A 17,761-nucleotide genomic window follows, 5' to 3' on the forward strand; every position below is an offset into this window, starting at 1 on the left:
ATGACCGCCAATACACCTTTCACTCGGGAGCACACAATAGTCTCTCCAGGATAGACTACATGTTGACTCTAACGGTCCCTCCGGAGAAGGTGTCAGTCATAGAGCACCTCCCCCGAGGGATATCGGACCACTCCCCGGTACAACTCAGCTACACGACGCACCCCTCTAGGCGGCAGAGAATATTCCCGATCTATCCGGGATATCTAAAAAATAGACCGATTTTGAAGGCCATTGCAACCTCCACCACTCACTATTTTGATGAAAATACGGACTTGGTGGACTCCCCCTCCATCCTCTGGGAGGCATACAAGACGGTGGTTAGAGGGCAAGCTATCTCCTCTATTACTAGCCGCAAGAGAGAACAAAGGGCAACCATCGAGTCCTTAGAAACAGCTCTACACACCGCAGAAAGGGCACATGCGTTAGACACCACAGACGATACAGCACACACCCTTGCACTGGCGACGCAAGAATACAGGGCATACGCAGAAGCTGTGACCAAAACAAGACTAACCGACACACTGCATAGAGTATACGAACTGGGGGATAAAACAGGGAAAATGCTCGCGTGGCTTGAGCGTAAGGACAGGGCAAATCGGTGGATTGCGACGATGGAACTCCCAGACGGCACACACACGACTTCTCCCGCACGCATAGTGGAAGTACTAGCCACCTACTATGAAACTGTGTACGCTGCGCATAGTGGGGTGACGGAGGAGGACGGCATGGCATTCCTCCAAGACATACCCATGACCACACTAGCTTCAGAGGACGCACAGGCACTTGAGGAGGACTTAACAGGGGAGGAATTGGGGAAGGCCCTAGCAGCACTGCACACGGGAAAGGCCCTAGGTCCGAACGGGCTACCAGTTCAACTTTATAAAGCACTATCTCAACAGCTCACTCCACACATGCTTGCCATGTATAATGATTGTTTAGAGAAGGGTACACTCACAACAGACCAAAGACTAGCTACCATTATCTCAGTGCACAAACCGGGCAAACCGCCTGACCGACCGTCCTCCTATAGACCAATCTCCCTGATGAACGTAGATGAGAAGGTCCTAGCGAAGCTCCTAGCCCTCCGACTACAGCCCCACCTCACGACATTAGTACACCCGGACCAATCGGGATTTATGCCGGGGAGAAACACATCCCTTAACCTGAGGCGTATTCATGGGGTCATGCACCGTATCCCACTGCTGCGGGAGGATGCGGCCGTTCTCTCCCTAGATGCGACGATGGCCTTTGACCTTGTGGAGTGGCCATTCCTGTTTGCTGTGCTTAGGAAACTGGGGTTTGGTCCAAGGTTCTGTGGATGGATCAGACTCCTCTACACTGCCCCCCAGGCACAAGTGGTTGCAAATGGTCATACATCACGTATAATAACATTAGGGCATGGCACGAGACAGGGATCCCCACTCTCCCCACTCCTTTTTGCACTAATCTTGGAACCTCTAGCGGTGAAAATCCGTCTTGACACTCAAATCAGGGGAATAACCTGGGAGCCGGGATGGGAGGACCGCATCTCTTTGTATGCGGACGACGTATTAATCTACCTGACATCCCCTTCCGCATCCCTGGCTGTCCTGATGGACATACTCGACTCCTACGGTGAGGTGTTGGGTTACACCATTAATTGGACAAAATCACTACTGTATGTCCTACTGGGTGGCCCACCCGTACTGCCCCCAGACTGCGCAGTGCAAACGGTCACCAGAGGTTTCAAATACCTGGGAATTTACATTACACCTCAGGAATCGGTTTTTATGGAAGAAAACTTGATGAAACCTCTACTGAGGCTGAAAGCGGATGTCTCCCATTGGCGATCTCTGCCACTGACACTGCTGGGGAGGGCAGCGCTCTTTAAGATGCTGGCACTCCCTAGATTCCTATATATCTTACAGAACACACCATTCCCGGTCCCTCTCACTTATTTCAAATCAATAGACGCAGAAGTTTCTACTCTCCTATGGGACGGAAAACCTCCTCGCATATCACACGCCAAACTGACCCGCTCTTGGTATGATGGGGGAATCGCCCTACCCAATACTAAACTATACTACTGGGCGGCACAATTGATGGTAGTGAACCGGTGGATACATGCCTCACAACAGGACCCAGCCTTCCGCCTTGACAGGACTATACTGCCCCCAGATCAACTACTAAAGGCGCTCTATTCCAACAAAAGACGCCACACACTTACAGGCCCGACAGCCCACACGGTTAAAATATGGCATGCAGCGCAGAGGGCCCTGGGTTGGGAGGGAGTGCTCACACTAGCCACACCGCTTTGGGACGCACGCCATCTCGGTACCCTGGCGAACACTAAGGGTTTCCGCCAATGGGACCTTATTGGCATTTCTAGGATAGGTGATTTGTGGAAAAGGGGTGCGGTTATCTCATTCCCCGCCCTTCAGGAACAATACGGGATGGCAGACACAGAGAGATATAGATACATGCAAATCAAACACGCATTGCAGAGCGCCATCCCGACAGGTACAACGCTCGCAGAATCGTCCCCCCTAGAGGACAGACTCCTCACGGACCAAATAGACAAGAAAGCAATATCACTTACATACCAGAAATTGATCAACAATCTCCCGGATCCTACGGTAGTTCTCCGTAGCAAATGGGAGGTAGAACTGGGAGACATTGAGGACGAAGACTGGCTACATGCCCTAGCATCGGCCAGAGAGGCCTCCATACCATCACGGCTTAAGCTAGTCCAACTGAAAATAGTACACAGAATATACTATTCCCGTACACTTTTACATAAATTGGGCCGCACCCCAGATCCGAATTGCATGCGCGGATGTGGCTCCCCTGGCACATTTTTTCACATCGTATGGGACTGTCCAAGGATACAGAGATACTGGGACCAAGTCCTTTCAGAAATCTCCGAGGCATCTGGGGTGGAACTGCAGAGAGAACCTAGATGTTGTTTGTTAAATATTTGGTCGCCGACTGATATGAACCGAGGATTGCAAACGTGGGCTACACTAGGCCTCGCGCTGGCGAAGCGCAACATCGCTAGAAAGTGGGGTTCTGGAGTGGTACCCTCGCGAACACACTGGGAAAACGACATGGACACAGCTATGGTTGCTGAAAGGGCTATATATGTATATAGGGGTTGCCCCAAGAAATGGTCCAAGATCTGTGGAAAGTGGAACGAACACCGAGGACAGATATGTGATCCCCCGCCAGAACTGTCGGACCCAGAAGCAAGTCCATGAGGGGGTGAAGGACGCAGCATATTGCGATTGTGTTGGATTGGTGTTGTTCTTGGAGGGAGGGGAGTGGGTCGGCTCTTTCACTGATGATGTCAAAAACTGAGCAACTAACGGCATAAGGACCGATGGGGCGGTGGGAACAGCCACGGGGGAACGGCCACATCCTCTTTGGGATGCCTGAGGAACCAAACTGTATACGTAAAGACTCTGATAATCAAGATTGTGGTAAATACAATGCAATGAGAAGTTCATGACCACACAAATGTATACCTGATCAACTATACTTCAATGTAATTGGTGATGTGTAAATTGAAGAAAAACTTAATAAAATGTTTAATATAAAAAAATAATAAAAAAATAATAAAAAATAAAGAATGACAGGGTACCAGGCACTAAGCATCTATGAAAAAGGTGAGTGCCTATTCCGGGGTTAGAGCTGAGAAAAAAAGTAGACTACACCCACAGGCAGCGCTTGACAGTGCAATTAGGCCTAATACCTACAGTTGTGTCACCAAGGTCGTATGAGCACAGGATGCGCCCCGAAGTGTGGACACACAGACCTGTAGGTGAGGAATTGGGTATGTGATCTGCACATGACCCTCTTGTTTAAGGTTCACTGCATACAGAGGCAGGTGGAGTCTTGGCAGAGCTCTCTGTACCTTCTAGTTCTGGAACAGCACACATTGATTGAGCTACTTTGACAGATCTCTGCCAGGCTCTCAGAGTGCACTGCAGTGTAGGCCATTGCGACGCCCCGACTATAAGCTGCTATACCGCGATCTCCTCGGCAGACATGGCAGAGGCATTACCACTGTCCACAAAGACAACCTCCAATGCTCCACCACTCACAACGACATCACACTCATCATGGAGCATCTCAACTTAAAGATCAAGCTCGACGCGAAACCACCATCTGACCTCCAGATCCCGTAAGAGTTTCTGCAATGTCATCTCTGACTTCATCACCCCATTGAATATCAACTCCGAATACTTCATCTTCCTGGGAGACCTGAACTTCCAATCGAGGTTCCCAATGACACCAACTCTACAACCCTCCTGGAGAACCTGAACAACCTTGGAATCTCTCAATTGGTCTCCGTCCCCAAACACATTGCCTGACACACACTGGACCTTATCTTCTCCTCCAGCAACAGAATCAAGTTCACTGAACTGACCTGGACCGACCACAGCATCATCGACTTCACCCTCACCTGCGCCCAACGCACACCCACCAAATCTCTCTTGTGACGGAAATAGAGCAAAGTCACAGAACCCCTCTGGACCCCCTCCCTCACAGCAACTGTGCCCGCCCCCTACGACTGCCTCAAACTCAAAGCCTAGAACCTCTTGAACTGCTCCTCAGCCGCAAACACCTTCACCCCCGAAAGACTCCCACAGAGACAGACCCACTAAAAGACCCAGCTAGTTCACCCCAGAACTCCAGACCCTCAAACACCACTGCAAGAAACTTGAGAGACACTGGTGCTCCAACAAGAACTCCCTGACCTCAACACCTTCAGAGCAGCCCTCGGCAACTACCACTGCCACCTCAGGGAAGCCAAGAAAAGCGCTCTCACAAACCGCATTGAGGCTAGCTCAAATCAAGCCAAAGAGTTCTTCTCCATCATCAGAGAATTCGCCTGCACTTCAGCCACCGAGAACACCATCCATCCATCCCAGGAGCTCTGCGACTCCCTAGCATACTTCTTTCACAAGAAGATTTCAAGACACCTACAGTAACTTCGACCCCCAGCCCACCAACCTCAACTGTCTTCACAATCACACCGACGTCACTGATACCCCCAAACTCTCTGACCGGAACAAGCTCTCAACCCAACACACCTCCAACATTATAAAGTCAATCCACTCTGGCTCCCTCGCGGACCACTGCCCTCACCACATATACGACCCAGGGAGAGAAGAAATCACTACCCACCTAATTGAAGTCCTCAATGCGTCCATCATGACAGCCTCTGCTCCCGCAAACTGGGAGCACACAGATGTCAAGCCTCTTCTGAAAAAGCCTTCTGCTGACCACAGCGAACTTAAGAACTATAGTCCTATCTCGCTATTCCCTTTCCTAGCTAAGGTCTTTAAAAAAGCCATCAAACACCAGCTCACAGAATACCTCGAACACAACAACCTTCTCAACGCTTCCCAATCAGGATTCAGAGCCAACCCCAGCACCAGGACCACCCTGATCACAGCCACAGATGACATCAGACGCCTCCTTGACGAGGGGGAAATAGCAGCCCTCATTCTCCTTGACCTCTCCGCAGCCTTCAACACCATCTTCCACCACACCCTCATCAGGCTCCGCCACCTAGGTATCAAACACAATGCTCTCAACTGGATAGCCTCCTTCCTCTAAATTTTAGAACATCATCTGCAGCTTCCCCAAGGGTTCCTCCTTCAGCCCCACCTTCTTCAACATGTATATGACGCCCATCGCAGACATCGCCTGCATTTACGAACTGACATCATCACTTACGCCTTCAGCACACAGTTCATATTCTCCCTCACTAGTGACACAGACGCCACCAGAGCCAACTTCCAGAACACAATGTCAAACATTGTCAGCTGGATGAGGGTCTAGCCTGGCTGATGAGGGCTTTTATCCCGAAACCGGTCCCAGGTTGCCTATGTCCGGTCCAGGGAAGACATAGTTTGGCAGTTCAAGCTGGACTGTTCCCATGAGGCACAGGGTCAAGACTGATTTGCATATAGCTGTGTCTGAACTGGGATGGCAAAGTGAGCTAAAGAATGATGATGGATTTAACCCAGATCTGTGACTGTGGGTGAGTGTTTAGAAAATTTCAGCACTCCATCCATCATCTCCTTGTGTTTCCTTTGTCCGCCCTAAGTTGGTGGGGTATACCGAGACGTGGGTCCCTTGCTCACTTTGCCACTGGATTCAAGCTAGCCTGGCTGATGAGGGCATTTATCCCGAAACCGATCCCAGGTTGCTTATGTCCGGTCCAGGGAAGACATGGTTTGGCAGTTCGGGCTGGACTGTTCCCATGAGGCACAGGGTCAAGACTGATTTGCATATAGCTGTGTCTGAACTGGGGTGGCAAAGTGAGCTAAAGAATGATGATGGATTTAACCCAGATCTGTGACTAGGGGTGAGTGTTTTGAAAGTTTCAGCACCCTGTCCATCATCTCCTTTTGTTTGCTTTGTTCACCCTAAGTTGGCGGGGTATGCCCAGATGTGGGTCCCTTGCTCACTTTGCCACTGGATTCAAGCTAGCCTGGCAGATAAGGACTTTTATCCCGAAACCGGTCCCAGGTTGCTTATGTCCGGTCCAGGGAAGACATGGTTTGGCAGTATGGGCTGGACTGTTCCCATGAGGCACAGGGTCAAGACTGATTTGCATATAGCTGTGTCTGATCTGGGGTGGCAAAGTGAGCTAAAGAATGATGATGGATTCAACCCAGATGTGTGACTGGGGGTGAGTGTTTGGAAAGTTTCAGCACTCCGTCCATCATCTCCTTGTGTTTGCTTTGTTTGCCCTAAGTAGGTGGGGTATGCCCAGACGTGGGCCCCTTGCTTACTTTGCCACTGGATTCAAGCTATCCTGGCTGATGAGGGCTTTTATCCCAAAACCGGTCCCAGGTTGCTTATGTCCGGTCCAGGGAAGACATGGTTTGGCAGTTCGGGCTGGACTGTTCCCATGAGGCACAGGGTCAAGACTGATTAGCATATAGCTGTGTCTGAACTGGGTGGCAAAGTGAGCTAAAGAATGATGATGGATTCAACCCAGATCTGTGACGGGGGGTGAGTGTTTGAAAAGTTTCAGCACTCCGTCCATCATCTTCTAGTATTGGTCTGGGCAGCCAAGTTTTCCAATCAGACAGTGCATTGGAGCCAGTGGCATTTCTCCAACCTGGATGTACAACACAGCTGGGATGGAGAAACATAAGTGTGCATGTCAGTTTGACCAGAATAAGACGGCCGGCCAAAATGACATCCCCACTTATAAGTGGACGTACCACTCCCCTCTGCCATGTACCCTCCCACTCCCACGTAAGCGGCACAGACAGTGAGAGATAAATAAATCAATAATTTATTCTCATTTTTTTTATCATCTTCTGCTGGGGTGAAGCTCCTCTGCCCTTATGGAGGAGCCGCCCCTGAAATGAACCTTCATTACATTTCGGCATGTCAAACCTGCCAAAATGTTACAGGGGGAAAACCATGTGGTATTTACCATCTCATGCAGATTTTGTTGTGTTAAACAGCACAATACACGTTCTTCCCCAACACTCTTAATAGAGGATATGTATTGCACTCGATAAATAACGTACCCCATGGTGTCATTATTTATCATGTGTGATAAATATTGCCTATATTCGTAATCAGGGACATATTAGGTGAGGTGCCTCTCATAGGGGCATATTTACAAGCACCTTGTGCCACTTTTGCGTCATTTTTCCAATGTTAAAAATTATGCAAAATTGGCACAAGGGGCTTGTAAATATGCTCCATAGTCCTTAAAGTTCAGGCTAACAGTTTTTCCAGACTTCTGTTTTGACGGATAGGCGTTGCGCCTTGCATCAATAATGCATGTGCCCTGGGTGACTGATAAGAGTCCACATTGGTAAGATTCGGATTTTGGCAAGTGGTGTGAATCGTGAATGTTTATATTTTTTGGAGGCTGATGCAGTAGCAGTGGAAAAGCAGAGGTCTGGAGAGCAGGACCGAGGTGCATTGACAGATCCGGCATGTAATTAGGGTGCAGGTTGGACATGGTGTGTCAGAAGAGTGTGAGGTGCCCGGTAGTGGCGCGGGATATATGTCTGTCTGTTCCATGCTCCAATCAGTACCCACCTCTCTGCCCTTTCTTTGCTGCTGTGACAGGTGCTGTTCGGGGGGCTGCTGGAAGAGACCATCAAGAAGTGGAAGGAGTATGAAGAGGAGTGCCAGAGGAGCATGGGCCTGGATCCTGCCCTGGACACAGGTAAAGCTGCAGGTACATAACCAGCCGAGGTCAGCCGCTGGTAACAAGTGGCTTTGAAGCCAACAGTGCTAATCCAATGGGTCTAAATATCTTCATGGGCTGCTGAGCCATCCACTCATGTGGAGGCATTGATGTTTACAGAGGCCCGGCTCTGGGGGGGCCATGAAGAAACATGGGTGGTCATGAAGATGAATAGGGTTGCCTAGCGTTTGCCAGGTGTCAGAGCTGGGTCTGGGCGTGCTTGATGGTCTTGTAGGAGGATGAGCAGAATAACTCAATCAGCTGCCGTGGTTGTGCATACTAGATTTACTCTGTATTTATGTTTTTTTTCTACTATCACCTACCCCCTTCTTCATCATCTCATCACTCCATCTCCCTTCATCTCTTTCCACCTCTCCCTGGGAACTATTCACACCCCTCTTCTGTCAGACTCACCTTTCTGATGCTGCATACACAGTAACGATTTTGTGTATGTAAAAGAAGCTTAAACTGCTAGCATATAAAATGCTGTTGGCTAAACATATGTAGTAGGATGTTATACCAGAACTAGAAGCCCGTCCCGACCCTGTCCGGGAGCAATCAGGCTTCCCCGACCCCCGCCCGCCAGCCCCAACATTGTCCAGCAGCCCGGCCCCCGCCCGGCCCGTCCCCCGCCTGCCCCGACATGGGTCCCCTTAGCAACAACACGGAAGCGGAGCTCAAACACATGGCTTCCATAGGATCACCTCACCATTCGTTATGTATGGCCCACAAACTGTTGCGTGGTGTATTGAGTGGCTCCATAGTGTGTACCCTTTGTCGCTAGAAGTTACGCAATCTTGACTGTTCACACTATTAGTGGAGCGCGTTAAGTAAAGTAAGCTACGGCCCATCCCCCGCCTGCCCCTCCAGCAGCCCGGCCCCGCCCGGCCCGTCCCCCGCCTGCCCCGAACCCCGCCCCGACCCCCGCCTGCCCCGACATGGGTCCCCTTACCTCAGCCGCCGCTCCTCCCACGCGCTCCTCAGTTTACCGCTCCTCGCCGCTGCTCGTCACCTCACCGCCGCTGGCCTGTCCACTGCTCCTCACGTCACCGCTCCTCCCCCGCGCCATATCCGCCGCTCCTCGTCTGGCTCCTGGACGCCGCTCCTCCCCGCACTCCTGACGTGAGCACGCACGTCGCGCCGGCGCTACTTCGGAGGGACTACTTTTTTTTCCTGTAAATTTTGAAATAACGTTTTTTTATTTTATTTATATAGCCTATAACCATCTACACACCATGACGATTCCAACGGTGTATCGGGTGTGTGGATTGGCGCTGTGGTTCCCGAGTTTACCCGCCTCAAAGGTGCAAAGTTCTTCCTTTGTAATAGTAGTATAGATAATCCAATAAATCCAAGGAAACTGGTATGAAGTACAAGTCGTGGGCATACCTTATTCCATAAGGTATGCCCACGACTGATCACAGCAAAATCCAAGAGTCATCTGACATCTGCTGTTTACATTCTAGAATATGGTGATGTCAACCAGATTGAAATACAACAACCATACTTTAAAGAACCATTGCATTGATAATAATAACATATTTTATATACTACCTTACTACACATCCCCCTTTCTACAAGGAAGAAAAACTAAGCCTATGTTACAATGAGTAATCTAAAAACAAAAGAAAAATAAACATTTCCAATAAAATATGATAACAAAAAATATATATATTAATCCATGACATAGTCACGAAAACGTATAGGAAAACATCTGACTCTTCCTCCTCCATTCACTCTACCTCTACCATCACCTTCCCCGCTATTAGATTGTAAAGAATTTGAAATCTGATGAGAATTAACAAACCTGGAATCCCCATCACCAGACGGTAAAGGAGAACAAGAAGCAGAATTATCAGAGTGAGGAATATGAGATTGTGGGTCTGATGTAGTGACATTGTCACCAACACCAAACCAATCTGAATCAGAATTGTCACTCACAATGGTGGTGCATTTATTTTCAAAAATAATGCTGGCTTGTTTCTTAGTTATTTTAACAAGAGCATTTTTGTTCCACCAACCTCTGTCTTGTAGAAGAACAGCCATGCGAGAAACCCTTAAAACTTGAACAGGAGCAGAAAATTTAGACTGACCATTAGACCCTTTAATGGGTTTTTTGATAATAACCCAATCTCCAGGATACAAAGGTTTGTCAGAGACATGCATACGGTCATCATAATTTTGTTTGTAAATTTCTTGTTTTCTTTTCACACGGTCCCTGATTTTATTCAAATCCACTGGAGCTTGTGTGGATTTTTCAAGTGACCAAGCAGGATTAAGCTTAGAAGAAGGCATGTGTCCCCTTAACAAAATAAAAGGAGAAACTCCAGTTGTACTATGCGGTGTGATACTGTAATTCCAAACTTTCTGGACTAAGAAAGAAGGAATGTTTAAACCATTTGTAATTGCCGTTTGCACACTTTCCTTAAGCAAACGATTAGCAAGCTCAACGAGTCCATTGGAGGATGGACTGTACAATGGGACTAATATATGTTTTACATCTAAACTACTCAAAAATTAGTCTATATCATGAGCAGTAAAATGTGAACCATTATCCATTACAATCTCCTCAGGAGTACCTTCAGAATAAAATAGACGTTGCAAAAATAACACAACAGAGTCAGCATCAGCATTTATAACAAATACAAAATATATCCATTTTGAAAAATAGCCAACAGCTAGGATTACATATTTCTTGTCTGTATTCAAAGCAGAAAATGGTTCTGAAAAATCAAGACCAATTTTTTTCCAAGCTCCACTAGGCCACTGAACAGGACAACGAGGAGAGTTAGAAGCTTTCCAATGCTTATCCGAGCAAATACTTTGGGGACTATCAACATGTGTTCTAACTTGATTATCAATTCCAAGCCACCAATACGTTTGTTTGATTTTATTGATAGTGGCGGTAGTACCCGGATGCCCTTCATGAGCTAACGTAATAATAGTGTCTCTAATACCTCTTAGAGGAACAAATTTGTCCTGCCGAAGCAAAATGTCATTAGAAAAGGACAATTCTGCAGCAATTTGAGCGAACGTTTTTTCTTCCATAGATACATTTCTATCTTATGGCCAACCATTAATTAAATACTTTTTTACATTTTGTAAACAGTCATCCTCTGCAAAATTGCTAATCCAATCATCCTGAGTGATTTTATAATTTTGTATAACATCTTCAACAGAGTACACACATTCAAAATCATCCTCTGATTTGAATGATTCTTGTATATGTGGAAGAGGTATTCGTGATAGAGAGTCGGCACGCACATTTTTTGCCACAAGGAATATATTTGATGTAAAAATTACATTTTTGAAGTCTTGCTCAAAGTCTAATGAGGCGTGAAGATGCTCTGTTTGAGCAACTATCGCCAAACATGTAAATTAAAGGTTTATGATCCATATATAACAGAAACTTTGTCCCCCAAATATACGTTTTACATTTTTCCACTGACCAGGTGCACGCTAAAGCTTCACGCTCAATTGTACTATAATTGAGTTCAGCTGAAGTTAAAGTGCGAGACGCAAAAGCAATGGTACTTTCTTGTCCATTAACAATCCTACTTAAAACGGGACCAAGACCTTTTGCACTTGCATCTACAGTGATAATACTCTGGACACCATACGTAAAGGGTTTGATGGCAGGAGCATTAACAATTAAATCCTTGACAGAAAAAAAAGCATTTTGTGTTTCTATTGACCATTCAAATTTAGCATGTTTTTTTAATAAGTTTCTAAGAGGTTGTACCACTAAAGCATACCCCTGAACAAAGCGAGCGTAATATTCACTTAAACCAAGAAATGCTCTCAAAGAATCTTTGTCAGTAGGAGAAGGAGCGCATTTAATGGCATCTAGTAAAGCAGTTTGAGGTTTAATACCCAATTCTGATAAATTATGGCCTAAATAGTCCACATTTTAAGAAAGAAAGTTAATTTTTTTATATTAACTGTCATGCCATGTGTTTGTAAAATATTCAAAACTTTTTTTTAACAAAATATAGTGTTGTTCTATATTTTCAGAATAAACAAGAATATCATCTTGAAAAGCCTGAATGCCATGGCAATCATCAAACATTTTGTCCATTAGCCTTTGAAATATACTAGCAGCAGATGCTAGTCCAAAAGGGAGTCTTTTGTACATGTAAACTCCAAATGGAGTAACAAAAGTAGTGAGTGGTTGAGATTTAGCTGACAAAGGAATCTGATGATATGCCAAGCGTAAAACAATTGTGGAAAATAATTTACTGCGGCCTAATTTCGCTAACATATCATGAATTTTTGGAAGTGGATGGACATCAACAACAATGGTACGATTAAGAAATCTTAAGTTTGCGCACAGACGAATATCGCCTGAATGTTTTCGAGCTACTACGGCAGCCGAAACCCACTCCGAAAACTGAACAGGACATATTATACCTTGAGAACACAAAATATAAAGATGTTTTTTTTAGATCATCTCTAACTGAAAGAGGTACAGGATGTACTTTTTGAACTACAGGCGTTACTTTATCTTTTAACTTAATTGTGTGTTCAAAATTTATAACAACACCAACATCCTCACTGAACACACTTTTGTACCCGTTAAACAGTATGTTTAAAGTAGGATCATTTGTTATGCTGTCAGAAACTGCTAAAACAGGAAAATCTGGTTTAAGCATTATGCCTAAACTAGCTTGGTCACACCAACCTAAAATGTCTCTACCATTTCATTTACAGCTACGTAAATTTTAGTGTGAATAATTCTATTCTTGAAATCAATAATATCATTGAAATATCCAAGCATAATGATGTCGTACCCTCGAAATGCTTTAGGATTAACATCTGTTGACAATACCTTTGTGTTAGGCCATAAATTATTAAATGTTTTCTCATCCAAAATGGTAATTGGCGAACCCGAATCCGCCATAACATCAATAGCATTGGGACCAATTAGCACTCTACAATTAGGTCCTTTCACATTGTTACTATCTAAATAATTGATTTCGATAGATAAAGCAGCTACATTAAGAGCTTCACAAATTTCATCTTCAGTGTAAACTAATTTAACCTTACTTTTATCTTTAGGTGCTTTACAAACAGTGAAAAAATGGCCGATCTTTTTCAAATTGTTACATCTTTTTCCTTGAGCTGGGCAGTTAGGGTTATTAACTACATGAAATTTTGAACCGCACCTGTAACAAAAAATATTAGGTTTTCGATCAACAAATTTCCTATCCTTAACATGAGTATTGACTGCATTAACATTGCATTCATTACTGTCATTTGAAGTTAAAGACATGACATTATTGGTAGCAGCTGTTGTTGAGGATTCTGCCAAAATTTTCGATGAGGAGACAGAACATTCAGTACTTTTGGCGATGACCATAACTTCATCTAGCGTAGGGTTCTTGCAAGTTAAAATGCGTTCCTGAATCCTTTTTTTATAACAGTTGAAGACCACTTGATCACAAAGTGCAGTATCAAGATATAAACCATATTCACACTTGGAAGCAAGTACTCGTAGTGTGGCTAAGTAATCCTCAATTGATTCCTCTGGTAACTGTTTGCGTTTCACAAAAACATGACGCTCAACCATTATAGATGGTTCCTCTTTATATTGTTTCCCAAGACGAGCTAAAGCCTCAGAAAAAGATTCCACGAATCATCAGAAGATGATTTAATAAAATTGCTCTTTTTCTGGAAGGAGAATAATCAAGAGCGTCTATGGCTTCCAAATAGTTTGTAAAACCCTTAACCATTTATGTCAGGGTATAGGAGGCTTACCTGGAACTTCCAGGAAACATGGTGGAGCCAAAATACTGTTGTTTGTGTTGGACATGTTAAATAAAATGAAACATCTAAAAATGAAAATAAATAAATATATATATATATTTTTAAATGTTGTTTGTAGATTGGTTGATAAAGAAAAGGATATTTAAAATATTGATAGAAATAATTTTCGTGATTCGGTTACACTCTCAATGTGCAGAAACTGAAATGCACGTCCTCGTAGTGCATGAAAACTGTTATAGTCTATTTGTGCTTTCCCAAACTTCCAATATGGCCGCCAAAATGTGCAAACATCATCACGTGGATAGAGACAGTCTAAGCGTTAGACGTCATCCGCATGCGTAAGGCAAAGGCAGGAAGAGCGCGAAGATCAAAGCTCTGCGAGCGCTGGAATGAACACGCTTTTTGAATAACAACACAGCGCACAACGTTGAAGCGGTGAGAGCCTTTGTTAAACAGTTGACGATAACTTCCAAATATACGCAGGGATAGATAAACAGGACACAGTACTCACAAATCCACTGCGAAGATAGGCAATGTAGAGAAACAGCTTCCCAATATAATCCGAAATGGTAGAAAATGATCTTGAAACGGTCTGTGGGCAGAACACAAACCAGGCAATGGCAAGATGAAAAATTAGCGTAGATTTCCAAATTCCCAAGCAAACATCGCCAAAATATGTAGTAGGATGTTATACCAGAATAATCCAATAAATACCAAGGAAACTGGTATGAAGTACAAACTGTGATTTATTCCATAAGGTATGCCCACGACTGATCAAAGCAAAATCCAAGAGACATCTGACATCTGCTGTTTACATTCTAGAATATGGTGATGTCAACCAGATTGAAATAAAACAATCATACTTTAAAGAAACATTGCATTGATAAATAATAACATATTTTATATACTAATTTACTACAACATGCTCCTTGTTGGCAACTCTCAACCTTTTGAACCGCAACAGCACCAAGGCCTAGGTTATATAAAGAGTATGTGCATGAGCATGCAAGTGCTACAAAGGCCAGGGAGTTGTGTGTTTTTTATAGGGATAGTAAGGAATTTTGCAACTTTTTAAAGTTGTGGATAGTGTCTACTGCTGTACATTTACTCCAAATAAGCGTGATAACAATTGTAAGAGCAAACAAATGTAGTAACCTTAGAAGAATCCACCACACATCAATTGTCAGGCTCTTTCTATCCGTAGCTGCCTACTGTACAAAGAGTAAAGTTTCTTGAGGTTGACAACTGGACCAGTATTTGGTTGTCAGTTTTTTAAGTAGAATGTACTCTCAGGGGAACAATGAGGAAATGTGAACTGTTTCCCCTTAATTATGACTGGCAAATCAATGTTTTCTTCTAGTTTTCTTACTCTTTCCCACTAGTTTATCCTATTCCCATGACCCTGTCTTTCTCCACCACTCTCTATGCCCATTACTCACCTCTCCAATGTGTTCTACCACTCTCTACGTGTCGCTTCACCATCCTTCTCTGACCCCTCCACGTCCACTTATCAATTGCTCATCTCTCTTCTTCTCATCTTCCTCATCCTTAAACAGCGTTATCCTCCATATTCACTTTTGTAAGCAAAGTAGGGTCCTTGTAGGTAATTAGGGCCAGATGTAGGTAATTCCTATTTACCGACTCTTAAATACCGACTCATACCGAATCGGTATTTAAGAGTCAATAAATAGGAAGGAGGCAGATGTAGGTAAAAAATTACCGATTCTGTAAGAGTCGGTATTTACCGAATCTGTAAATACCGATTCGGTATTTCAAATTGATTCCTATGGGCCTTGAAGCCCATAGGAATCAATGTGAAATACCGAATCGGTATTTACAGAATCGGTAAATACCGAATCCTGCAAGGGTGCAGGGGGTGTCACTTTGACACCCTCTAGCACCCCAAGTACAGGCATGTGTGCCATGTGGCACACAGACATGCCCTAAGGGCATGTCTGTGTGTCACATGGCACAGGTGTGTGTGCATGCACACCTGAATTCGGTATTTTACCACCCAATAGGATTGGGTGGTAAAATACCGAATCTGAAGGGCCTGTGTCACCTACATATGGATGTACAGAATCGGTATATTTACCAATTCGGTAAAATACCAAAGTGGTAAATTTACCGAATCGGTAAATATACCGATTCTGTAAATTCAGACCCACCTACATCTCAAAAGCCAAATACCGGTCGGTAACGGCCGAATTCGGCCGTTACCGACTGGTATTTGGCGACCTACATCTGACCCTTAGTCCAGTAGCTAGTAGTGTAGATTATATAGTTTATTCAGTTACAGGTAAGATGGTACAAGCCCCACCGGGAACAGCGTCCTGCTGCTCAGCCCCACTCATTCCAACTGACCACTCATCCAAACCATGCACTCATGAATATTCTATTACATCACACTCACACAGGCTGAGCAGCCAGGACTAGGAAGTATAGGATATAACATATCTCCTTCCTTGAGAAACCATAAAACAACAAGAAGCAAAGTGAAGAAAAACATAAGATTTCGTTCCTTGGAAATGAAATCAAATCAGATTACAAAAATCATATTAGATAGGTAAATACATTCATAGTTCACACAATAATCAAATAGCGTTCTAGGATATTAAAGTCAATAAGGTCAAATAAGAGTATAAGAGATAAATGATTCCTCTCTGGTTCACTTAAGAACATATTGCATAAATAATTGTATTCTTCATATAAAATGGTAATGAAACATGTAGAGTCACATTTAAAAGATAGCACATGTTTCAGGCAGGATGCAATCATAACAGATTGCAAATGTTTCAGGGAAAATGCAATCTCCACACCTACCCAGTGCACTCTGAAGAACACCACAACACACCCATCTCCCTCTGCAAAGGAACATGAAAAGAAAAAAAATGTGCACATGTTCCAGCATGGATGTAATAATGCACACTAAATGAAGTGCGAGGGAGCAACAGAAATGTAGTGCAAACCAAACATTACAGCATTAAATCGCTAGTGCACTGCCAACACAACCTTGACATGTGAGGCAGAAGACAAAAAAATTATTCACACAATATTACAACACTAACTCCTGAGTACTCTGCCAACACAACCCTGACGTGCGAGGCAAAACACATTCCCAAGACAACCCTGACGAGTGAGGGATGTTCCCAACGCAACCTTGACGTGCGAGGCAAAGCACATTTCCAACACAACCCATACGTGTGAAGGACACTCCGAACGCAACCTTGATGTGCGAGGGACACTGCCAACGCAACCTTGACGTGTGAGGCAAAGCACATTCCCAACACAACCCTGACGTGTGAGGGAAATTCCCAATGCAACCCTGGCGTGCGAAGGACACTGCCAACGCAACCTTGACGTGCGAGGCAAAACACAATCCCAACACAACCCTGACGTGTGAGCGACATTCCCAACGCAACCCTGACGTGCGACGGAAAAACAAAAAATAAATACTGCACGGGGTAAACCTAGAAATGGACAAGGTACTTAACACAAACAGAAATCACTGTGCACCTAGAAATGTAATACGTACTAATACTTAAAAAAATATGCACTTATCCAACAGTGCAACCACACCCACACTGAAGATTCACTTATCAACTGAACACAACTCAATACCAGAAAATTCACAGAACTACATAAAACAATACACATGCCAAAATAACACCCTCACATACCCCTCACATGTATCACTCACTACCACACATAATAACCTCTATGCGTGACACACAAAATAAAACAGAAAAACTTCATGACAGTATGCACCACAATTTCATG

At 44.5% G+C, this 17,761-nt stretch overlaps 1 protein-coding gene across 1 annotated transcript in view; it reads left to right on the top strand.

Moving 5' to 3' along the window:
* The window catches only part of LOC144769378 (glucagon-like peptide 1 receptor), a 368,429-nt gene that overhangs the window by 20,136 nt on the left and 330,532 nt on the right, over positions 1-17,761 (top strand). Inside the window, exon 2 of the mRNA XM_078653433.1 lies at positions 8,095-8,194. Coding sequence (XP_078509559.1) covers positions 8,095-8,194 — 100 coding nt within the window. The remainder of the gene's footprint in view (positions 1-8,094; positions 8,195-17,761) is intronic.

This window comes from Lissotriton helveticus, chromosome 7, assembly GCF_964261635.1.
Source record: "Lissotriton helveticus chromosome 7, aLisHel1.1, whole genome shotgun sequence".
In the NCBI taxonomy this organism is placed as follows: Eukaryota; Metazoa; Chordata; class Amphibia; order Caudata; family Salamandridae; genus Lissotriton; species Lissotriton helveticus.